At 42.6% G+C, this 24,879-nt stretch overlaps 2 protein-coding genes across 4 annotated transcripts in view; one reads left to right on the forward strand and one right to left on the reverse strand.

Annotated features, from left to right (window-relative positions):
• Window positions 1-21,897, forward strand: part of VPS13A (vacuolar protein sorting 13 homolog A) — a 242,767-nt gene extending 220,870 nt beyond the window's left edge. The window contains exons 72-73 of one of the 2 annotated variants that reach the window (XR_008956869.1): window positions 274-19,546; window positions 19,950-21,897. Coding sequence is in view for 1 of the 2 variants with exons in the window: in XM_026518814.4 (XP_026374599.1) it covers window positions 274-324 (51 nt within the window). In the remaining variant the exon portion in view is untranslated. Of the gene's footprint in view, window positions 1-273 lie in introns of both variants that reach the window. The other variant, XM_026518814.4, reaches the window with a different exon arrangement.
• GNA14 (G protein subunit alpha 14) overlaps window positions 14,643-24,879 on the reverse strand; it is a 181,638-nt gene continuing 171,401 nt past the window's right edge. For both annotated transcript variants that reach the window (XM_026518813.4, XM_057305635.1), the window contains exons 3-7: window positions 23,832-23,986; window positions 21,225-21,353; window positions 19,389-19,518; window positions 16,470-16,623; window positions 14,643-15,608 (exon numbers count right to left, since the gene is read on the reverse strand). In XM_026518813.4, coding sequence (XP_026374598.1) covers window positions 15,418-15,608; window positions 16,470-16,623; window positions 19,389-19,518; window positions 21,225-21,353; window positions 23,832-23,986 — 759 coding nt within the window. In that variant the 3' untranslated portion in view covers window positions 14,643-15,417. The remainder of the gene's footprint in view (window positions 15,609-16,469; window positions 16,624-19,388; window positions 19,519-21,224; window positions 21,354-23,831; window positions 23,987-24,879) is intronic.

A 24,879-nucleotide genomic window follows, 5' to 3' on the forward strand; every position in this document is an offset into this window, starting at 1 on the left:
TTTACTTTTCTTGTTCTGAAGATGAATATTCAAGTCCAAAGACCTTAGAAAAACATTCTTAACTATTAAATCAAACCTGGTACCATTGTCTCTGAACTTCCGGGCTATTTAACTGAGGTGAATGATGTCTTATGCAGGATGAATTTAATTATTGGCCATGAGTATACACCTAACCAAACTAGAAAGCCAACTTCTAAATTTACATTCATTACATTGTGAGTTTCATTGCAAGTTCTTGAAATAAGCAAATGTTGGTTTATTTCCCCACAACAGTGGATCCTCACAAAACTAGAAGAAGCAAGAGAACCTTCCCCAAGATTATGATGGAGAATACTGCCTGAAGAGACACAGCAATAAATCATTAGAGTTTCAACCTTATACCTTCCAAAACCAATTTGGGAAGTATAGTACAGAAGTAATCTCAAGTACTGAAGGAAAAAACAAAAAACAAAAAATTGGTTACAGTCAGGTAAAGCAATCATGTGATTAAAATATTTCAACTCATTGGGGATCCATTTGGTTTTCTAACTTGAATCATGCATCTAGTTAAAATTCTAATTACTTTATAAAAGAAACATTTCTTTTATGAATCTTAAATATTTGCTCCAAGTGGTTCTTTGCAACGTGGAGAAATTGCCCATATTGCGCACCTGCCATGGAGCTGAGTTTAATGTTTCTCGTTCGTATTTTAGACTTCTGTCGTGCTTACTTCAGACTCCCTGAATCAGTAACAGGTAAACGATCAAATCAAATATATCCTCAATGGTATCGAGAGAACCTTAGTGGTAGTTTCTTTAGAAACATGAAGTTCTTTTTACAGATAAATATTTTGGTATTATTTTCCTTATTTTTTTTATAAAGGATAGGTTTGAATTATACTTCCACAGCATGACTATGAAAAACAACCTTTTTTGATATATATAATATAATATAATATAATATAATATAATATAATATAATATAAGATTGAATAATACCCCTTCAAGCCTCATCTTAAGAAGGGCTGGAAGAAATGAGTGTCATACCCAAAAAGGAAAAGCCCTTCTCAGAACTTTGAAGCCTTAGAAATACTTCCTCAAGCCAACTTCATGGGGACTACTTGGTTTACCCAAGTCACATTTTTAACAGATTGCTGACTTTAACGGAAAATCCCTGAAGCCTTAACAATACCAACTTTCCATTCACTGATAATATGAAATAAACGAAATTCCCACCATCTTAGATACAACTTATGCTTCAGAACAGGTAGCCCTTCTTGTAACTAAGTGTCTGTACTCTAAAGTGTCGATTACCCGTTCTGTTGGCAGAAGATTGAGAATTGCTGCTGTGCTTTCTCTGCAGTTATTCAAATCAGAATCACTTTTAAAAGCTCATCAGGATAAAAATCATGGGCTGCGCATTAGTAAAAATAAGGTCATGGGGTTTTTTTCCCTTGGTTTTTGTCCAAGATCCTTGTACCTTAATATAAATGGACTTTTTCAAGTGAAAGGGGATGAATATATGATTGTGAACCATGAAGAGAATGATGCAGTGTCTTATTTAGTTATTGAATAGTACAGAGTATTTGATGCATGTCATATGTGCCATGAAATTATTATAAACTGTTTTTGGGATTGGAGACTCTGTATAGTCAGTGATTGTGAAATTTTTCTCAGGGTCCGCAAACCCTTGCTTTGTTGTAAAAGCTAAAATAAACAGCATGCCAGACGGTAATTGTATTTCTTCCTGACCGAATCCTACTACTGATTTTCCTTTGATTATAAAAACACTTCATTTTCAGTAGTTTCCCCCAGAATGTGTTTTTCTTTGCTGAACATAACTTGAATCAAATGATGACAAATTTCATATCCCATGGTAGTGCGTGTTCCCATGATAACTTTTGTTCAGAGCAACATAGACATTTTCTCTGTTGCTCAGCTCCTCCGATTTTATATACATTAGAATTAAAACTAAAAGTAGTGGCCAGAAAACTTTCATCAGATTGTCCCCATTTTAAATGTTGCTTTACTGGAGTTCTATTCAGTGCCATTAACCAAGTACCTCTTTACCTACTACAGTTTCATGATTTCATTCTCAGAAAAAATACAGACCCATAACTTCTTGGGTGTTCCATGGTAAAGGGGAAAAGCCTGAAAGAGTAAGCAAAGATTTTTCTAGTTTCCTCTGGAGAGCAGAAGGGAACGGGTCTTATAACTAGTACTGAGGCAAAGCCAGCCTGCCTGTTCTTCCTGCTCACTTACCCATGAGGACCTAGAAATATCTTTTATTATTTTTGAGTAATGGTCTGCCCATCAACACCTCCCGTCACTTCCTTTGTTTCTAGAATAGGAAGACCCACGATTACAAGAGCAGTCATTTATCGATTGTCTTAGAAGATTGTATCTAAATAAGGAACATCAGTAGATCACTAGATAAGGAGTCTTTTTAGCATAACATTTTATAATTCTATGTTTGATTCTATATTCTTTTTTCTTAAACATTACAGAGTCCATAATCTTACTGTATTTGAAAATAATCTTCCCTGAATTCTATTTAACATGTAATGGCTCTCTGTTTGAGAGCTTTAAGCTTCTCCTGGTTGGTAAGGTAGCTGCTATGGGATGAGATCCCGAGTATTGTGTTCCCTTCTCTGTGTTGTAAGCTCTATCCCCAGCCCCTTATTTCTAGCCCAGCATCTGTTCTGGTCCATGAGGATTGTGTAAAGCCCAACAAAGAGTATCTGTCCCCTGCCAACTCTCCTCCGGAAAACTATGATCACTAGAAATAGCAACTTTGATTTCTGGTACAATGAGAAGCTTGCGATTTCTTCACATTTACAGGATACTGTCTGAACCCAAGAGCATGTGCACTTCTCCGTTGGCCTCGCTCTTACTGTGTATGTATTAGCTGCTTTTCCCCTAGTATTAAGACCTTGGGATTTCCCCCATGTTCAGTTTAATACAGCCAAGTTATTTTCTGGTCCCTAAATAATCATTAGCTGCTGTAGGCAGTCCTTCCCTGATCCACCCTCCTCCACAATTCTAACCCATGACAAAACTGTCCTGTGGCCTCCAAATAAATAAGAATTTCTTCTTATATAATTTCCATCATGATTATCTTTTTTTTATGATGGTAATAACAGTAAATTTTCCCAGTGAATATGTATGCATCTAGCTTATCTCTTAGAAATATTGTAGTATTTTATTCTTGTCTGAGAAAAAAAATATAGTGCTGAATTTTCTGCACCTTAGTTATTCAGTCATCACTTGCCAGTGTTAAGTGATCCCTCAGGCCAAGCCAAGGTCCTGTATTAAAAAAGGTTGGGACAGGAGATACTAGGCTGGTTTGCCTATAGGAGTTGCAACTGGGTGCTGAATACACTGCAGATAGAAGTAGCCGTTTGGAACTGATGTTTTCCTGTTCCTGCCAACACAATTGAGAGAAATTTGTTTGGGTCAAGATCAATCAAAATCCTCAAGGACAGTGTTTTTCAAACTGTAGGTCCTAACCCGTTAGTGGGCCATAAAACCAGTTTCACAGCTCAAGGCCAGCATATTTTAAAAGTGGAATAGAAATGAAAATAAGAGAACATTGCATGTAACAAGGTTAAATATTATTTTCTGAGATGTTTCCTAAATAGTTTACATACTATGTGTACCGGGTTATAATATAAAACGTTGTTTCCTATTGTGAATTGCAGTTTAAAAACAAAACAAAACAAAAACCCTTGAGAACCTCTGCTGTGGGAGGCATGGCCCAAGCACTGATTGTTGCAACAGTCTGGATTGTGTGGAGCCTGACCTTAGATAAGGAGCAGCAGATGCAGAACTCAGGGACGTCTTCAGATTGTGAGCACTGTCTTTTTCTTTTGAGTGAGAAGACAGGCTGGGTCTTGTTTTGCTTTTTATAAGATATTTTCCTTTCCTGATGCCCTCCGGTACCAGAAAAAGCATAGAAAAGTTAGATCTGCAAACAACACCCAGAAAAATTCACAGGCTTTTAACTAGAGATTCTTTAGCTATAGATATTTTAACCTCTCTCCCAGTAAACATTTTACTAGGATTGGGGACAGAAGTTCTCTCCTTTTATGAATTTGCTCTATCCACCTTCGGTATGGTTCACTGTAAGGTGGTAAAGGCCCTTAAAAATGGGGAGCTTAGCTATAGGTCACACTTTTGTAGGGTCAAAGTACTCGTTCTTTGGAGGGTGCTACACAAATGTCGGTGCAGTTGACGTGAAATAATTGGATTTCCTCATTTCCGTAGATATCCAGTAGAAATAACCTGCATCCCTCATTCAAGGTTCAGGACAAAATTCATTCAATCTGACTTTCTTTGGTGCTATTACCCAGTATCCCCTATAGTTCCTTCATAGGCCTTAAAAGAGGGCCGTTCACCCAGTGCTTTGAAATATACTTTTGAAATTATACCTGACTGCTAATGCTGACCAATCAAGTTGGTATTAATCAGTTATAATTTTTATGGTTCGTTGACTTGCTAGTTTTGGTCATTGGCCAATACAGCTATTAATGGAGACCTTTGCTTGTGCTTCTTTTCTTTCTGCCACAATTGGGGTAAAGGAATACTTGTTTCAGGGTTATTCTGCAAGCAGGCCAGCGCATGGGCTGAGAAGATCCTGGATCCTACTCTATTACAAACTTCCTTCGTGTTTCTTTAATTGAAACCTTTTCTACTTTATTTCCTGTTTTGTAAAATAAATTGTGCCATGTCATTAAAAAAAAAAAAGTTTTACTTTAGAAGTATGGATTCTTTTTTTAAAGCATAATAGCATTTTCAAAAAAGTTGATAATTTCGGTTACCCAAAGAGCTACATAACAAATGTAACTTCACATTTTATAGTTTGATATGTGTGTACTTGGACTTTTTATAACCTTATACAATACAAATTAATATGTATTATAGTTTAATGCCGCTATGATATGATCTGTCGATCTGAAAACCCTGTCACTGAACACCACTCAGTGAGTATTGCTCTGAGACCTTAATAATGGGTCCCTTCTAGTGAGGTCCTGTAACAAGAAATCGTGTGAGAGTTAGACAATAAAAAGTCTAATAATCAGAAGAGTATTTAGAACCTGTTGGAAAGCCCCCCTATCCCTTATTATGCCATCATACTTCTCCATTTAGGGGCTGAAAAACACTCAAAAATGTAGATTACATTGAAATGTTCTCAATATCAACAATTTCATACACTATCTATTAGAAATTATACCTGGGGCTTGTTTCAAGGTCGGGTAGATTGTTACAGACTTTTTAAAAAGTGATCATCTCTGTATGTGAATATGTGTATGACAAATGAAAATGGATTGTTTAGGGAATGTGCGTGTTAAAAATACTTCGTTACTAATTTTTCTATTGACAAAATAGTCTGTGCTTCTTTGGGATGCTTACTATTCTTTGGTAAAAATATGGTTATTATGATGTCAATTTTTAGAATATCTATTTCTGCATCGCTGCCATATTTCCTTCACTTTTGTGTTCCTTATTACCCCTTATGTGGGCTCCTGACCCAATTGCCTGTTATAGTCTCTGCCTTGTTTTTTTTTTTTTTTATGTTGATAATTTATAAACAGAAACATTTATAGTGAAGTTCTTCCCCTTGAAATTGAACTTGGTCTTTTTTTTTTCCTGCAAGTTGATTAGCCATGCTCACTAATGACTTTTTTCTAAACAAGTATTAATTTTTGCACTTGGTTAGAATTAGATTTCTTGGTCAGATGACTCCTCAGTTTATGTATACTTTTTCAAATAAAATGGGTCAAATAAAATTTTCTGATCTTCAGTCTGCTTCTGTTTTTAGTTGTTGGGTAGAACCAGAAACATTACCAGTGAGTCCTCCCTCATCTATCTAAACTCTGCCCTCTTGGGGGCCTAAATAAATGTGTATAACAAACAGATTGGCCAAAGTCCTGATTTTCGTATACAACAGCATTCCAGCCCAGCATGGTCCTTGGGAACTAAAAGCTTGTGGTTAATACTTCGTAAATTCTTAAGCAAAGCACCGAGACTGTGCCTCTCGACCTCAGCAACCTTCAGATGGCTCATTTCCTCCAACCTCAGCAACCTTCAGATGGCTCATTTCCTCCGTAAGTAAGGAGCATATTTTGTAAGAAGGGCTAGGAGAGAATTTTTTTACTTGCATAATTAATTAATAGTGGCAGAGATGATTAATTTACCTCTGATATGGGGAGTTCAGCCTTTGCGAGACTTAAGAAAATACTTTGTTATTACTGTCTTTTGTTATGATTTATTAGCTAGCCTTCCTGGTACTAGAATTGATTGAAAGCCATCATTTTCTAACATGCTTTGTCAGCCAAAGGTAAATTAAAAATAACAATAACTCAGTGCTAGCAAGAATTTAAAAAACAAAATCCTACATTAATTCCCTCTATTACTGGTGGTCTTGAGCGCTTAGCATTAGATAACTGATGGTCAGAAGCAGTTCCTCCCTGATCTTGAGTGCATGGTGTGTTTCCCCTCCTCCCCATGGTTCTGCTTTTTGTTTGTTCCATCTCTGTGCTCCCTTGGGCAAAGTTATCGTGGCTCTTTTCTTCCTAGACCTTCACTGTTCCAGCTAATTTTTAACATTTTGTCAGGTTCCAGAAAAACTGTTGCTTTGCATTCATTGCCTGAGGGAAGGCTGGCTTTTACAGCTTAATGTTGCTGTGGTAGAATCCCGAGCTGTAAGAATAATTCCTGTTTTTTCCAGCATTGATGCTCTTCTGCTCTGTACTAGCTTCACACTTGGAAGTGTTCCAACAGAATGAGAACCCGACTGTCCTCTAGCTGGCTAATAAAAACGCCCAGTTGCAGTTACAGGAACGCTGACACATTGTTCCATAACAAGCGAAACTCCCTGGGTAGGTTTTGTAGACTGATTGGAGAGAAGACTTATCACACCTTAAATCCCTAAGTGACATGCTTGTGTGTGTATTTGTACATGTGCTCATACTTTCAAATAAAAAGCAGAAACAAAACCCATATTGGGCCTCTAGTTTGAAGTATTCTGTGCTTCCCAGGTGGTCCTGCTTCTGTTTTATCGGGCCAGCTACTAAGGGAGCTCCAACACAACACGATGATGGATACAGAATACCTCAAAAAGGAGGATGAAGGGGAGTAAAAGATGCCACCGCAAAGCATGCCTCTTTGGCATAAGGATTGTTTTTAAGAACAGACACAGGAAAAGCAGAAGTTACCTTTTGTAAGGGACATTTATAAGCAAATCTCCATTTGTAAGGGTGTCTCTCTCTGTATTAAAAGAAGGATGACTCTCCATCACAAGAAACTCTTAATCCGTGGAGAAGGAGCCCAACTTACATCTGCGTAGCGACCTTACCATACTTTTCCTGGTAACCTCCCATAACTGGCCTTCCCCACCCCCAACATCTTTCTCGTGTTGGTGTGGGGCGGGGGGGAGAGGTAAGGTGATACCCTGGGCCATTTCAGAGGGTTACTCAGTTTTTCTGGGTTTCTCCCATGTTTACAGGAGGTCGACGTGTTATTGAACTGTTTTTCTTCTGTTAATCTGTCTTTTATTACAGGGGTAGGATCCACCCAAGAACCTAGAAAGGGATTGGGAAAATTACAGTTTGGTGACTCATGATGGGACTTGCTAAAACAGCATACTCCCTCTGGAGCCTGCAGACAGGACCCTGGAAAACTGGCAGAAGCTGGCAGAGGGTAAGAAGTCTTACCGACATCAGCTCTCCTAGCTCCCGCTGTGTGCCTAGTTGAGAGGAAGGGAAGATTTCACCTTCTTCATCCTTTACAAATTTACATTAGCAGGAGAAAATATTTGTATGAACAGTTCTTTGTGTTTAGAGATTTTGGTAAAGATTCTTGTTATGAGTACCCTTGTTTTCTGTCGATCCCTTTCGTTCCAGAGTCCGGTCATTGTTCTCTGTTGTCTCTTTTGTCATAAAGAGGAGAACGATAGGCCAGAGGTTTTCCTTTCATTTTTGTTTGTGTCTTGAGAGCTTGGCTTTTTGACCAGTGAGAATACTCACCGTGGTCTCCACTAGAGGGAAGATGCAAGTATGGGTTTATATGTGGCAGCCAGTCAAATACGGCTGGGGATCCAAGCAGAAGTGAGAAGCAGCGTTCTCTCTATCCCACTGTGTCAGCTCTCAGGGGGGGTTTGTCTCAGGGGTTCCCAGTCCATAAGGGGCCTGTCGTCCCAACCTTCATTGTCTCAGTGCCAGAACAGTCCCATTCCAGTAGCATATGTCTGATGTCGCAGATTAGCAGGTCTGGGACTAGAGGTGTCTCACGTTCTCATGGGAAGCAAGAGACATCCTTTCACTATATCATTCTTACTGCCTGTGACAAGGGAAGGTCTTTGGTTTCTTAGGCTAACCCAAAGAGTGAACTTCCTGGATCTTTTAAGGACTGCATCTTTTCCAACCAAGGGTTGGACACCTCTTGTCTGCCCAAAGGGGCACCTCTTGCATCCACGGTTAAGCCATAAAAAAAGCTCATGTGTTTGAGTCCCTATGGAGATTAATACAAGATTCTACTCATCAATAGCCAGATGATGGATCCTTTGAATTGGAAATACTTAAATGTTTAAAAAAAAATTTAGAGGTTTCTCGGTCTAAATGGATGTCTTATGGTATTTGTGGAATGATAAATTGAAAAGAGGACATGAAGGAATATAGCATCCATTCTTAAGGACTCTCTTAAGATGAAGTTACAAAGCTCCTCTTATCTCCACTTTCAGAAAATTCTATCAGATTTAGAGAAGAAGTAGATCAGGGGCCATTCACAACCCTATTCACAGGGACCTTGACTGGCTGCTCAGGGGTCGTCTTCCCACCTGTGTTTATGTTGTAGTGATCAGACAAGCCAGCCAGCTCCCTCACAGAGGCAATGGATGGCCAGAACTCTCCCAGGCCTTCCTGCAAATGATCAGGAAACGGATTGGCTAAGGCTGATGTTCAGTGACTGATAAAAGCAATAGTAGAGTCTTTTCCCCCTAAAGTGAATTGGTCCAAGGTTGGATTATACACTCAAAAGAGGAGAGCATTCAGAGGTTCTTGTTGAACGCTTTATATACGCTTTACCAAGGCATACTGCATTAAACCCTGAAGTTCCTGGACATAGGAATCTTTTGACTTCCCTCTTAGTTGGAATGGAAGTCTTCCCCAATAATGATATAAAGAAGCAAATTGAAGATAATGTAGTTAGATAGGTGTGTCAGCCCCACAATATCATTCGGGCTCCCCTACTCCCTTGAGGAATTAGAAATACTATCTTTTGTCTTACAAATCTTTACAAAACTAGAAATGCAGTTCTAGAATACATAGTCCATCCATCCTTACCAATCCCAAAACCTCCCCCTCTTCATCTCAGAATGCTTGCAGATATTGTATTAGATTGGGATATTGGAAATAGAATTGTTCTGCACCCAAGAAAAGGAAAAATTTTAATAGTAATTACTCTAGACTTCTGATAATAGGCAACTATGCCCCAAACCCCTTGGAGACAACTTGGATACTTTCCCTGTGCCTTTGATGTACATCTTCTACCCCCATCGTCTCTGGGATCTGAGAGCCATCTCTTTGAAATGAAGACTTTAGGGAGATGATTCTCATCAGAAGGGAAAAAGGACCTATTTGGAAATTGGGCACTCTTAAAAAAAAGGTGTCTTCCATACAAATCTTGCTTAGCCATCTGAGCCATAAGTAAACTTATTCCATCTGCCAGAAACACATTTTGGGTCCAGCTGTTCTTTTATAATCTGAGTTATGTGCTATTGTACCTGATTCACAGTTAAAATGTTACAGTGATAGGTATAAAGTCTCTGTCTGTGTTTATGTGTGTCTGTGTGTGTTGTAGATACGGTATTTTTCTATCTCCAGATGGTATTACCAAAATTAATTTGTAAACCAGCTCTACTTAATTCGCTCAGAAATAAGTGCTTATATGAATTAAGCATTTCTAGACTCAGAAGTACAGAAACGAACCCAAATGTTTTCCAAGTTCATATGATCTAGAAAAATATTCAGTAAAAGAAAAAGCTAGTTTAATGTAGTTTAATTGAAATAGGTATGCTTTCAAGATTGTCAGCTTTGGATGTAATGCAGATATACAGCTTTTATTCTACTGGGTTTATTAGTCAAATGAGTTCCTGTTATCTCTGTTACAAAACCTGTCAGCAAAATAACAGGATGATGGCCATAATGTCTCATGAAATATTTAGAAGTAATCTCAGTATGATTAAGAACAAGTGAATTAAGTAGATTTAAGTGGGATTAAAGTTTATGAATGAAATTTTCAACAATGATGTTTTATAACATATGTCTACTTTAAAATAGCTTTCAAAATCTTTTTGGTAATTTTAATCCATAAAATTTTCCAAAGTTAAATGATGGAAATTATCTAAATTTCCAAATGTGATAAAATACTGAAACATCACTGAATGTAGGTTTATCTACTTTTGGCTTAATACAGAGAAACTAAACATATTTGGGTCTGTTAGTAAATGTCTTGTGCCACATTGAAAAATTATACTGTGAAGCAGCATATGCTTCTAGAAATTATGAAATGTATTCATAAATTTGCCAAACTACAGTTGATAACTGCTGCTTAGTTTTAGAAATTAAGGTTTCAGAGGGTTGGGAATTAAAACTACTAGAAATAGTAAGGAAAACCTCTCTGTATGCAAGGAAAATAAGATGTGGTTTGGGTTAAGAAAAGGTATGAGGTACAAAGATGCATTTCTGTTACAGGAAAGAGAAGTTGTGTTCTAGAGTAGAATGAGTTGTTTCAGAAGAGGAAGAGAGTAAGGGAAAACTGATTGGATATAGAAAGTTGGAAAGAGAAAACCTTGTGTAATTAAGCTAGCTAAAATGGAATGAATTCATAAATGTGTAAAGATAAACTTGACTATCAGTAGTATACTTGTGTAAAACTAAAGCTTGGTTTTCTTCCATCTGCTAAAGGTGTAACTGAACCAACTTGAGTTTGCTCCTTGGCCAGTCACAGGTAAACACTATACCAGGTTGAGTTGTCGCACAAAGCAGAATTTATTTGCAGCGAAAAAGGAGTTCATGGGGAGTAACTAAAAAGCTGTGACTCCCTGAGCAAGGGTGGATGAGTTCCTTTTATTTAGGGTTAGGATGAATATTTAAAAAGGGGGATCTCTTGGGGTGCCTGTGTGGCTCCATCCATTAAGTGTCTGACTCTTGATCGGCTCAGGTCATGATCTCAAGGTCATGTGATCGAGCCCCTGGTCAGGCTCTGCACCGGGCATGGAGCCTTGCTTCAGATTCTCTCTCTCCCTCTCTCCCTTTCCCCACGTCATGGGCACATGCTCACTTGCTCTCTTGCTCAAATAAAAAAAAAAAAAAAAAAAAAAAAAAACACCTCTAAAAAGGGGATCTCTTGTCATCATATATGGAGGCAGGCATAAGATCCCACATGCACCTTAAGGAAAGATGCCTACGCCACATTGTACGTTACGTCAATGAGGCTTGTGCTCCTTGTTAGGTGGAGATTTTAGTATTACAATGAGGTAAAGGTTGTTGGTCACTCTAGAGGTCACTCCATGGTCCATCTGCTCAGGTGCGAGCCAGGGGTTAAGCTGAAACAGGTCTGGGTGGTCTGGGCCTGCTGGAGGTCTTACCAGGGCAGTTGCTGTGCTATTGCCTGAGGGGCGATTTCGGTTCCCATTTGCCTGAGTTAAGAGACAAACGGGAAAGAAGAGCCTAAGGAAAAATGTAGGACAGAGGATGGTGAGTACAGGCCAGGGGGCAGTGAAGGTCAGGCCTTGAAGTCTAGCTCATAACAAAGGACCAAGTTCTCTCGGACTTTTGGTCTGCTCCTGATAAACTGTAAAAGGTTTCTGTCTTTTAAGTAAGCGGACCAGAAAGCAAAAGATTTTGTGTTCTACTGAAATAATTTCCTGTGTTTCGGATTATCTCTGAGTCTTCTCAATATGAAGAGCCAAGTTTTGCTCACAACTAGTAACCTTCTGTATTTGCCTTTAAAATCTTTCGTCACTTTGGTTAAATAGGTAACCAAGTATTGTTTCCTAATTCTAGTCAAGTGTTCAAAACTACTGATATTTTAAAGAGCTGAAATTCAAATTCTAAATGAAGTCTTTCTGACCTTGAACTAAGTAGGGATATTCCAGAGGGCCCTTGGAACATCTCGAGATTTCTCTCTTTCCTTATAAAAAGAGCTATTAAACAAATTCGACTTTTGTTAAATTACATGGGAAGCACTGGCAAATAAGTGATGCTAATCTTCGTTTAGGTTGTATTTGTATAGGTACATGTTATTAACATAAAAGTTCCAGAAGTTGTAATTCCTAGAAATCTGTTATGGTATGTTACCACTTGTAATTCTACTTATTATCTTAAAATAGTATGTTACAGAAATAACCAAATGTTCTTAACTGTATTATAGTGAACTCTCACCAGATCTTTAATCATGGCCATTTTTAAAGTGTCTTGCCGTGTACAGAAGCTATTGTTTTGCTTTTGCAAAACTCCATCTTCAGAGAGATTCACGGAAAGGACTCCCGACAAGTACAGGTTTGCGGTAACTTTCAAATCCTATCACTGAACTTACAAAACTCTATGGAAAAAGTGGAATTATAAAATTGCTAGTGAAAGATCAGGATCAACGAGAGTTACATGGGACTGAATGAACGGTTGAGGATGATTTTAAGACTTTGTTCGAAGTGCTTATTTCCGGATTTAAGGAAACCTTTTCCTTTTCTCTTAAGCTACCTATGACTTAGAGCAGTTTGGTAAAGTACACATTAATGAACAAGATGAAACAAGTACTTTTTCTCCCTACCTGATCCCTTCAGAATTTGGAAACTCATAGCCATTCTTATTTTCATGGTAATACAGTTATTTGTATAAGTTCAATAAGCATCTGTTCTTGTAAGAGGACATAGTTAGAAACACTGGTTATATTACCACGACTTTGAGTGGAATGTTGTATTTGCAAACGTCCACAGAATCGGACGTGACTGTGAAGTTTGAAGAAGGTTCGGTTGACTTTATGGAGTTAGCATAGCCCTCTTACAGGGTTCCAGGCAGCCTTACCAGGCGAGTGAGAAAGGGGACTTCCTGGCAGATGCAGGGACCTTAGAATATTTGGGGGATCTTAAGAGAGGAACTAACCCAAATCCATAGGTACTGTAGGCAAAATGGGGGAAGATCTTGGCTTTCTGACCTCAAAAGTTCAACCTGAGATTCCTTACAGTAAGTTCCAATAAAACACATTTAAAAGAGTGTATATGGTCAGCCACTATTCTTGTTATTGTAAATAATCAGGCCAAGTGCAATTTTATTGTCATTATCTTTGGTGGGGGTGGTTACGGAGAAAGATGGTACTCCAGTAGGAGCTGTAATACACCCTCGTGGATATCACATTCTAGCTGTGTCGTCTGAGGGTTCTTTATTTACCTGTAAAGGGATTTAATCCTGAATTCTTCCAGTTTCCTCGCATAATCTTGCTATAGACCTCTTCAAACTAACGTTCCCAATTTTCCTCTACTAAAAACAAACTGCATGAAATTCCTAGAAATTTGATATGTCCTGCTGTCGTGTTCTCACTTAGGTATCTTGAAATGCGGGTCACAGAAGTAACCAGATGTCCTTGTCAGCTGCATTATAGCGAACTCTCATCAGATCTTTAATGACGGCCATTTTGTAAGTCTTTTGTCATTTACAAAAGTTATTTCAGTTTTGCAAAAATGTGGGGCCAAGCCCTGCAAACTGAACGTGCACGACTTGATACAAACTCCACAGAAATGCCACAGTACTGCATGTTTAAAGTTTACCTCAACACCTGATGGCAGAGGCATTCAAACTGCAAATGATCCTTTGACCCCAGCATGTAGAAATCTTGTGACTGGCTGCCCTCAGGACGGAGATATAGTGTGTGATTTGCCCCATCACCCTTTTCCCCCGTAGAAATGCTTATTAAATCCCTGCTTGCACTGTAGAGGTCTAACTGGGCTCCCCCTTGCTCCTCCACCTCCTGAAATGACACAACTTTTTAACCAGCCTGATCTGTTTTCAAGACAGACTAGTTCAGTGAAAATACAGAACAATTCTGTCAATCCGCTCAGCTTCTGGGCTGGGAAACAAAGGCAGACCCAGAGGGGAGCAGGCCGTGGCACCCCACAATATGCCTCTTTAGCATAAGAATTATTTTGAGCTGTTTTTAAGAAACAGGAGATGCAGCAAAAGCTCTGAACACCCAGCAGGAGCTACCCTTTCACGAGGGAAATTTACAGGTACGTGCGAAATCTTCATCTGTTAGGGTCTCTCCATCCTAACACCCTTACTCTTGCTCACTGGGCTTTGCCTGATTAGCCTCCCACAGGTGATTCCTCCTCCCCCAACATCTTCAGCTGAAGAAGGTACTCAAGGGGAGAGCCTGGCCAATTCGGGAAGTGACTCCGTTCTGGGTATCTCTCCTGTGTACAGAGGCATACATACTAAACTAAGGTGTTGTTGTGGTTTTTTTCTCCTCTGTTAATTTGTTTTGTTTGGGGATTTCAGCCAAAAGAAGGTAAGAAGGAAATTTATTTTTCCTCCCCTACAAGGACATTTACGAAGTTTGAGTTATAAACTATGAAAGTCACAGCAAAGAAACAAACACAACATACTCCCATGCTAATGGCAGAATGGTGTATTCTTAGCCTCAGAAGGGCACAATATCCATGGTTCAAACAGCACGTCTGTGGTGGCCATCAGAACTTTGGCAGGGGTTACATTACATTTGTTCAACAATTTAGGCTGTTGTTAGCCATTTCCTAAGTTTACAAGACTTGGTCATATATATACACACACACACAATTTTTCACCAGTACAACATATATACTGTCTAGACCCCATTTATGTCAACTTTGGTGCTCAAATTATGGCAAAACTATTGATGCTGTCATTAATTTGGCTTAGAAATACTTTAAATAATCTTTGATGGCACGTTAAATGCATACTTCAGCATGAAGAGAGTAAAACACTCAAAATCTCTAAATTACAAGATTTAATAAAAAGCTTCAAACCCATTAACTTTATTCTTAACAAACGCCAACCAAATTAACCCTAGAGGTCTCAAGGCACCATCTATAAATTAACAAACCCCTCTGTTACACTTTAACTTAAAACAACACAGTAAATCACAGTGGCTTTTAAAAATTCTGTAAAATATCAAATCCAAAATCTCAGAACCAAAAGTCAAGAAAAGAAATATAAAAACAATTTAGATATACAGACTTTGAAAAAGTTGGCTAAACTCATATCTTAGAGGTCCATCACCTGTCCCTGGGGCCTGCGTGGTGGGCTTGGTGCTGCCGGCCAGGTGGGTGACGTCACAAGCACTTGCAAATTAAACGGGAGGAGCTTGCAAATCCCGTCTTCTGGGATGGGTGAGGCGTGGGCAGCAGCTTCTAAACCAGGTTGAATTCCCTCAGGTTGAGTTGGAGAATTGTGTCTTTCACAGCAGCGAACACGAAGCGGATATTCTCCGTGTCTGTAGCACATGTGAAGTGAGAATAGATGACTTTCTCTTTGTCAGGATTCTGATCTTGATAGAGCTTCAGGATAAAGTCTCTGGCGGCTTTGACATCCTGCTTGGGTCCTAGTCAAGAGTTGCAGTTACAGGAATAAAGCAGAAAGCTACTAACCCGTGGGTCCCCCAAATCAGTGTCAGGATACTCCTGTTCTTACTTGGGATCCTTCTTTGAGTTCTTATCCCTAGAGAAGAGCTTACCTGGGGTGCTGCCTTTTATTCTAGCTCATAATGAACCTGTAAAAGAGACTTTTAAAGTGTCCACCCTATCTAAAAAGTGTACTTTTAAGCAATTTGTTGAAAAACTGTGACCCAATTTAACGTTCTGGTTTGGGCCACTTGGGCAGACAGAAGTGCACTAGGAGCAGGGAAAGGACGAACATGGGACCCTGATTAGACACCCAAGTCTGATCTTACAGCGTGAGGGCTCTCACCACGTGGGCAATGCAGTTAATAAAAGGAAATGGGGTGCTGAAACACCGCTCTAAATATCAGTATCAAACTTGCTGATACTTAAGACCTCCTGTACCAGAAATAGCAACAGGACAGTAACTTTCCAGCCTGGGCTCCCTCCTATATATACAGACTTCAGTGTCTACCATGTGCCTGGTAGGGGGCTGCCACACTATAACCTGCACGTACTCTGTCGGCAGACCGGGCAGGGGCTCTGCCTCTGGGGCTGCACACACGGACAAGCTCCAGAGGAAGGCCAAGGGAGCACACGGGAGGCACAGCTGAGCGCAGATGTGAGCAGGACTTCCCTAAGGAGGTCGTGCCTGAGCTGGGTTTTGGAAGACCAGGTGGAGTTCACAAAGGGTGTTGGCACATGTGGAGGGGCTGAGACAACAGGCTGATTGGGGAGGCCCCTGGGGTCGTATCAGTAACACTGGCTGGGTGCCAGGGAGGTCAACAAGAGGGACATACACTTACCTGTGTATTCTGGAAAGTAGCTAATTAGGTGAGAGTACATGATTTTCTCCTCCAAAAGATCCTTCTTATTTAAGAACAAAATCACAGACGAGTTGAGAAACCAGGGGTAGGTAATAATGGTTTTAAATAAGGCTTTGCTCTCCTCCATGCGGTTCTAAGTGAGAAACAAGGGACTTAGGGTTAATAAAGAAAAACAATACTTTGGAAGCAACAAGCCAAATCGCTGGTTCCACACCACTCTCCCCAGAGGACACCAGACCTCCTGCTTCTGTTTCCCCCCTTCCCTTCTGGCTCTCAATCACCCCCTTCTGGATCGGTTCTCCTGCAGCTACCCCAAATAAACACATAAAATATAACAAAGGCTTTTGTGAAACTTAGAAAAAGGTTCATACCTATATTTGACAAAAGTTTTAATTATCGGGATTACCAAGTGGGGAAAGTGCATAACTTAGACCCAAGACAACCACTTCAATTGAAGGTGAGCTTCCAGACCAGGAGAGGAAGGCTGGACACTGGCAGGGCAGGCGACTGGCACTACTGAGCGCCTTCCGTGGGCCACACGTTACAGGTGGGGAATACAGGCGAGGTCTGCTATTTTATGGATGAGCATACTAGTGTTCACAAATTTAAATTGGGTCCCAAGCCCATGTAATAGTAGGAACTGGTCAAAATTATGTAGAAGAGTAAAAATTTCTTAACATTAGACATCGGCAAGAATATAGCAAATGTTCCTAATTTAGGGAAAATAGGGCACTTACAAATCTTACCTGGTGACAATAATTCTAGATGGCACTCAAGTATTTTTAATAAGGTATTTAAAAAAAATTTTTTTAAGTAAGCGTTACAGAGCCCAGTGTGGGGCTTAAACTCGTGACCCTGAGATCAAGAGTCACATGCTCCATGAACTGAGCCAGCCACACGCCCCATGCTCTCAAGTCTTTCTAAGAGTTAAGAAGAACTTCCCTTAATAGAGGGCAGTAGTCAGGAGCACGAAAGCCATGCACACCCGGCTCCAGAGGGACGCCATAAATCTGTTTCTCTGCCTTCCTGGGCCCATTCTCCTATTCACTGCATTTTTGGCAATCAAGATGTGGAATTTATTACTAGACAGGTAACCCCTCAGTTGTTTTTAAGGCTTTAAAAAAATTTAGTATGGTCTTAACAATCATGATCTCCAAGGAACTACAGCACCGTTGACCAACCCTAGACACCGCAGGAGTTTGGGGTGATCTCCTGGCACAGTCGAAACGTGCATTTAACTTTTGACTCCCCAAAAACTTAACTACCAATACCCTTCTGTTGACCAGAGTCTCACCAATAACAAACAATTAACATACTTTGTATGTGATGGATGTTATATACCATATTCTTACACTAAAGCTAGAGAAAAACTGTTACGAAGAAAATCATAAGGAATATACACTTACTGTACCATAGTTATCAGGGAAAAAGCTCATGGTTAAGCGGACCCATGCAGTTCAAACCTGTGTCCTTCAAGGGTCAACTACACATGAAGAAACAATTCCTGTAAACCCAGTGAGTGCACACAACACATCTGCACCCAAGAGGGCAAGTCTGGAGTGGAATTCCTCTCCAAACACCTTGTGATTTTTAGGAGAGGAGAAAACGCCTAATCTGTAAGCATACGGAGCTGAAGCGCTGGTCCCTCGTCCCCCCTGAATAATCTTTTGAGCTTCTGGGGAGACATCATTAAATAATCCTGAGATGAATTTGGAGCTCTTTTTTCATATTGATAACTTGAAGCCTTTGCTTTTTGGAAAAAAAAAATGTCCCTCCTGGAAGAGCTGGGTGGCAGCCAACACTGCTATTCTTTGCACAATGACACCAGTAAATGGGTTAATCCTCCACTAATTAGCTAATGTAACTCCGCTCCTCAAAGGAAAGCCTGCTCTCAAGAAATACAAGATATAATTTGTTCAGTTACTGCCTAAGCCTGGGCAGAACTCTTTTCTGGTTTACTACCATGACCTAGAAGGAAGAGACACTCTTCTATGAGGTCAGGATGTCTCGTGCAAGGCTGCGGAAAAGACAAGGGGAGGACAATGGCACCCCACAGAACACAGCCCCACCTCGCAGAGAAGTGACAGTGACGGCTCTCTCCACCCTCTGGGCAGATGTCAACGCAGGTCCCCGCAGCTAGCACTAGGGCAGCCCTGCAGAGGACGTGGAATGCCTGGCCGGGGTATGTCAGAGCAGCTCTAAGCATCAGACCCCCTCCTCACCCCAGCTCAGTTTGCGACCTAATTTGGGAGCACTGTGGAGAGAGATTGGGAAGCCTGCTCCCAGATATTTATTAGAACGAGCGTTGCTCAACTTTGTGCACGAGCACCTCTGAGGGGCTTGGAAAAGATGCCCCCGACTCGAACCCGAGAACTACGGATCTCTACTCTGAGGTCCAGAAGACAGTCTTTTTAAAAAAAACTCCGCAGGGGATTACAATATACAGACAAGGCTAGGGACCCATGCACAAGCATCCACGTAGGCCCCACCCTTGGCACCCCCGAGATTAGCTCCCAGGCTCAGCCCACACCCACCCCAACTAAATCAGAATCTTGAGCTGGACCCGCGTGCCAGGTTCCTCCTCAAGATCTCCAGGGAATTCCAGTGTGCATCCACCTCAGAGAACCAGGTTTCCAGGCCAGTGATTCTCGAACTTTCACGTGTATTTGAATTACCTGGAATCTTGTTAAAATACAAGTTCTGATTTATCCAGAGTGGGTCGACTGGCTGGGCATGCATTTCTAACACGCACGCAGACGATGCTGGTGCTGCTGCTAATACACTCTGACTAGCAGGACAGTTTCACCTGAAGAATAGAGCCCAGCGCCAGAGCAGCCTGGCTTCTTGCAAACCGCAGACTAGGTCTCTCTTTGCCACTGCCACCGCCCCCCAGCATACCTCATTGTCACACTCAGCCAGGACCTGGTCATATTCACTCAGAGCAACCAAAAAAATAATGGAGGTGACACTCTCGAAGCAATGAATCCATTTCCGTCTTTCAGATCGCTGGCCACCAACATCTACCATCCTGTTCGACAGAAACAGAGCATTCAAAGGTTAGCATATTTGGCTCTTTGGGAAGAAAAAAAAAAAGGACAGGCATCATTATACGATGGGAATCAGCACTCCTTACGTCCTCAATAATTTTTTAGAGTGAAAAGGGGTCTTAAGATGCCAGTATTTGAGCACTATTGCTTGCAGCAGAGAGGAACCCTAGGTGTTTCCTGGCAAAGGAGGCACAGAATGGAAGTGAAGTCACTGAAGACGGGCAGAGGGCACTTGGGGAGCCTGCTTGGACACTGGTTTGGAAGCTGCTGCATTAGGCCAGGCCGAAAGCACCAGGAGCCCCATAGGTATCGCTCTAACCACTGTCGAGTGCCACACACCAGACACTCGAGGGGCGGGAAGGCGGGCAGTCTTCCAGGCCCTCACCCCTGCCTGTTTCTCACCACTCCTCAGATTCATCCATGAATCCTTTCTGCATTACGTGGATGTGGCCCCTTCTGGCCTATAAAGACCTGCAAGTTTCCTCCGTCTTCTATGGCAATCCAAAGGCTCTATCCGGGGCTTTGGGGAAAGACTTAAGAGAGTCAGAGCTCAAAGATAGCTCATAAGCTCGCACGCTCCAGGAGGCAGGCAGCTTGTGGAAACGAGTCAACTGGGCCTCTCCACAGAACAGCAGGCAACTTCGAGAATGCTGGGGGTCCCGTCTAGAGGGTTGACCGCTGCGCGGCTGCAGCCAAGCCCTGCCGGACAGAAGTGTAGCCAAGACCAGCCCCTCAACCTTTCAAGAGAAACTAGGTATCAAATGTTGTAAAGCAAAATGGACCAGTTCTTAAATACTGGCTCAAAAGTGGCTTAGAAAACACCAAGGGGGCCAAAGAGAATACACGTGTGGACCAGATTCGGGGTTCGGAAGTAGCAAGCAGCACTGATTCTAAAAAAGTCACGGTCATAAATTCATGGGCACCCAGATGCAGATTTTCAAGGGGCTCGACCAGAGGGCTCCCCAGTGCCTCAGTGCTCCGGAGGCCCGGAGATGGCATGGGCTTTCCAGACAGGCCCTGGGCGTGGCGGGACCGAACCTGTGTCATCCCGACTAGAAAAGCATGATGTAAGAACTCCGACAAGGAACAAGGGAACTAATGGACGTGAAAGTGCTCTGACATCAGCAGTGCTGTGTGTACCTTCCAGATCCGCCTTTTTTTTGCCATAATTAAATGCAATGAGGATCTACTTAAGTCATCCTATAAGTACTTAGTTTGTATGTGGAAATTCACACATTTGCACAACTGTAAATAGTTTATATTATGTAATGGTTAATACAGTTCCGTATTGATTCTTACTTTTGTTCCTTTTACGGACAGATGTTAGAGAGGGGACTGTAAGGAAAGGGAATATTCAAGTGTAGGGAAAAGGCATCAGTATTTTCAACTTGTGGTGACATACGTGTGTGTGTGTGTGTGTGTGTGTGTGTGTGTGTGTGTGTGTGTGTTACATGTTAAGGGTCGTTCCAGACTTCAGTAAGGAGACTGTTCTATTCTAAGGGGAACAGGAAGGTGAGTTCCTCTCCATTCCAGGACTGGTGACCTCTTGCAATGTTAAACACTCGTGATGGAGAGGACCATATGGCTCTGGGAGCTAGAATCCTTTAGGGAATAACACACTTAATCCCTCTGGGGACTTCCAAGGCCACACAAGTTCCAATGGACCGTGTCAGGGAGACAGTCTTACCGAAAGATGATGTTTTCCAAGTCAAACGGATACTCGATGATGCCAGTTGTGGGCACTCGGACACGAAGCACGTCCTGCTGAGTCGGCACGAACGAAGGCATGGCGATCCGGTCAATGTCAGTCAGGTAACTGCGATATCAGACAGCAAGGCACCAAGACTCATTTTAGACATGGGAGAGACGTCCACCCCACTCCAGGGAAGTCACCCCAACTCACAGCGCCCCCACTCAGGTTCGTGGATTCCATCAGTGACTTTCGTGAGAGCTGGCAGGGGACCAGGTCTCTGCACCCCCCAGCTGTGACTGTTGGGGAGAGAATATGGATAGAAGCTTCCAAGAGCCCTCTGGGAAATTTGAATAATGCCATCTCTTCCTCTGGGCTCTACGCTTTCTCTCTCCCTGGCCAGGGAGGGAGCCAGTGGGTCAGAAGGAGAGGATGTTGGGATCTGGTCTCTCTAACCTCTCAGCTGCCTTCCTCCTTCAAAGCCCTCCTCCCCCACCCCCAACCACAAACATTATAGAACGTAGATGCTGTTTTTGAAGGCTTTGCTCAATGAATTTGAGTTTCTATGAGAATATAAAGGTATAGAACAGGCCAACTCAAAGTTCTTTCAAAATGACAAGAAAAAGTTAGTTTACTGTTTATTGGGACATTAAACATCTAAAATCAGCCAACACTTGTCTCGGATTATTTTTGGCTGCATAGTAAAACTCCTAAGGTGAAAACAAATCACTTTTTCTGTGGCAAAATGAGAAGATACTTTTTTGTTTTGCTTCTTAACTTCAAGGCCTTTATGCAAGGCATTTTTGAGTAAAAGAACTGTAACCCAGGCCCCGGCCACCGATGGAGGTGGTGCTTTGGGGCCTTCTGCACAGCAAAGCTTGGCCTCGCCTCCTCCCTGCACAGCTCCTCAGTGCCCAGCAAGTGGCATGATGGGGAGCCAGGGTGGCAGGGGGACCGTAGTCCTTGAGCAGCCCTCAGTACAGGAAGAGAACGACCCTCCATCGGACCGTCTGTCGCTTGAGGACAGAGAGCACAGGTCGCACCCGCAGCCCTCACCACGGTGCCTGGCCCACCGCAGGCATACAGGGAGTTCTTGCGAAATGAATGCCCGTCCAAACAAGCAGACAGTCCTAGCCCAGCAGATGACACCTATGGGCCTGGACTGAGTCAACGCAGCAGTCCCAAAGGTGGGGCAGCTGCTGGGTGTATGAGTGCCACCCTCTCCGGGGCATCACGGTCCCCCAGCCGTTCCCCACATTCCTCTCAGCACCCTAGCCCCAGTTTCCAGGGCTCCACTGAGCTCTCCAGCAGCGCCAATGAGCTCTTCCAAATGGGTCTATGTCAGGAGCCCCGACCACTCCCCAGCACGTTCACGGAAGCAAAGGACTTGAGGTGGTCTCAGGGAAGGGCAAGCGATGGCCTCACGGGCCTGGAGTCGTCGCTCGCTCCACAGCTGTCGATGGCCATATGCCGGGCTCCCTGGGACACTGCCTTCCTTCCTTCTGGCTCTTTTCTGAGCTGACCCCATACCTTCTCTGGGCTTCTTTTATTTCCTTTTCCTACTTGGCTGCTGTACTGCACCTAAATGTCCCTGTACTCAGATCAGTTGTGCCAACCTGGGGTCATGGCATGAGAGACCCAGCCCGGCACTAGCCCCAAAGGAAGCCACTGAAACCGGAGGTGAGATTTCAGGTTTCCTCTCCTGCCCATGGCCTTGTCCAGACGATCAGGGTGAACCACCCACCCCACCATCTCGGAGGGCAACAGCAACACCCAGAGGGAAAGGGAAAGGGATTCTGGGGCCCTCAGAGGATGGGAGAGGAACTGGGGCGGCAGGGAAAGAGCTGAGCTGCAGAAGCCGGAAGAACCGCTTCTTCAAGCAGGAACATGTCCAGTGACCAGCTGATGGAGACACTGCCTCCGGAATTTAAGACAAGGAAGTTCTCTGATCACCATGGGATAATTTGTATGCAGGACCATCTATTTTATCTAACTTTAGGGATTATACTTTAAAACAAGAGCTTTATGAATCAAAAACTAGAGTGTAGAGGCCTTGCCAGGGAGTCAGTAAGCAAAGGGCTCCTGGACTGAGCTTCCTCCAGGTGCGGGGCCTGCAGAACCTGTCTTGCCCACCAGAGGGCAGCACCAGATCAGCCACTGGAGCGGGCCTATTGCACTGCTGGTCTAAACTCTGGTTTTAGATTTGAGAGCAATAGATCCTGCTGCCTACTGATCAGGAGACCGGAAGGCAGAGGGATATGGAGAGGAGGAGAAGCCAGAGGCAGTGGTAGTCCTTATTAAGGTTAGAAGATTTCAGCACCCCGAATGAGATGAGTTCCCTCCAAGGAACCCCACATTTGATTGAGCTTCTCCTGTGAGAGGCTCAGAACACAGCGAGGAAAGGGGTATGGGCAAGGACAGAGATCTGGGGGTCCACAGTGTTTGTGAAGAGGTACGATGCACCAAGGAGTCAGAGGGGCATAGTGACAAGCGGGAAGGAGGTAGTGTTGCCCCCAAGTGCCCACATTTTACAGGCAGCTACTTTCTTCCCAGCGAGAAGCTTCTTTGAAGCGTGGTCACCGCGCCCCTGGGCTCTGCACTCACTATTTGGCTGAGTCCGACAGCTGGTACTCCCTTCTCCTGTCATAGCACTCCTGGATTCCTGGGTCCTGCCAGAGCTGCTTGATGGCCTCGACCTGGTCCCTGGAGAGGGCGCAGACCTTGTCCACTTGCACTTCTTTGATTAACTGGGCATTTTCCTGCACGAAGGAAAGAGAACCTTTCACTGTGCGAAGGAAAAAAGCCACCCTGTTGGTGACAAGACTTCCCCAGGTTATGGATTAGGGACGATCTCCACTCACACACAAGCCACTCAGCTACAGCCACCACCAGTGTAGACGATGTGGCTGCTTCACTCGGGGAGAGCCACAGAAAGACCGTGACACCTGTGGCTTTCGGTCCCATCAGCCCCTGGGGCCAGTGCCAACGGCATTCGGCACCCAATAGTGAACAGAGAAACCCAAGAGCCATGGATCATCATTGTCATTTGAACATCTGTATGGCAGGCAGAGCAATTGGAAAAGAACCGTTTTTATTGTCCTGGCAGAAGCAGGTCCTCAATGCAGCAGTAAGGGAGGGCCTGGTCTGCAGAGAACAAACACTAATATCACCAACTAGCTGTGCCGGCTGGCTTGCTTTTTCCATTTTTTTTTTTAAATATCACTTTGTAGACTTTCTTAGACCAGTGGTAGGTTCATAGCCAAACTAAGAAAGTGCAGAGAGTTCCCATACAGTCTGCTTACTTGTCATCATACATCACTGATAAAACTTCCCATTTGCAGAGCCACTCCCATCACAACCCCCCAGGCCAATTATTGCTATAATATTATATTTATCATTACTATCATTCATTAACTATTGCCCTAATACTATGGCTCCATTATTACAGTACTTGAGATTATTGCTGTAATTATTACTATTCTAGCAGTTACCATTTATTGCCCACTTCCCGTGTGCCAAGAGGTGTATACAAGTTATCTCATTTAATCAATGTAAGGCTAGCATGGGGCCAGAAATCGTGCCGAACCTTAGCACATGAAAATGATATGGTTGGCTTACATTCTCAACATGTCCATGTGTTGGCCGTTGGCCA

This window comes from Ursus arctos, unplaced genomic scaffold, assembly GCF_023065955.2.
Source record: "Ursus arctos isolate Adak ecotype North America unplaced genomic scaffold, UrsArc2.0 scaffold_33, whole genome shotgun sequence".
In the NCBI taxonomy this organism is placed as follows: domain Eukaryota; kingdom Metazoa; phylum Chordata; class Mammalia; order Carnivora; family Ursidae; genus Ursus; species Ursus arctos.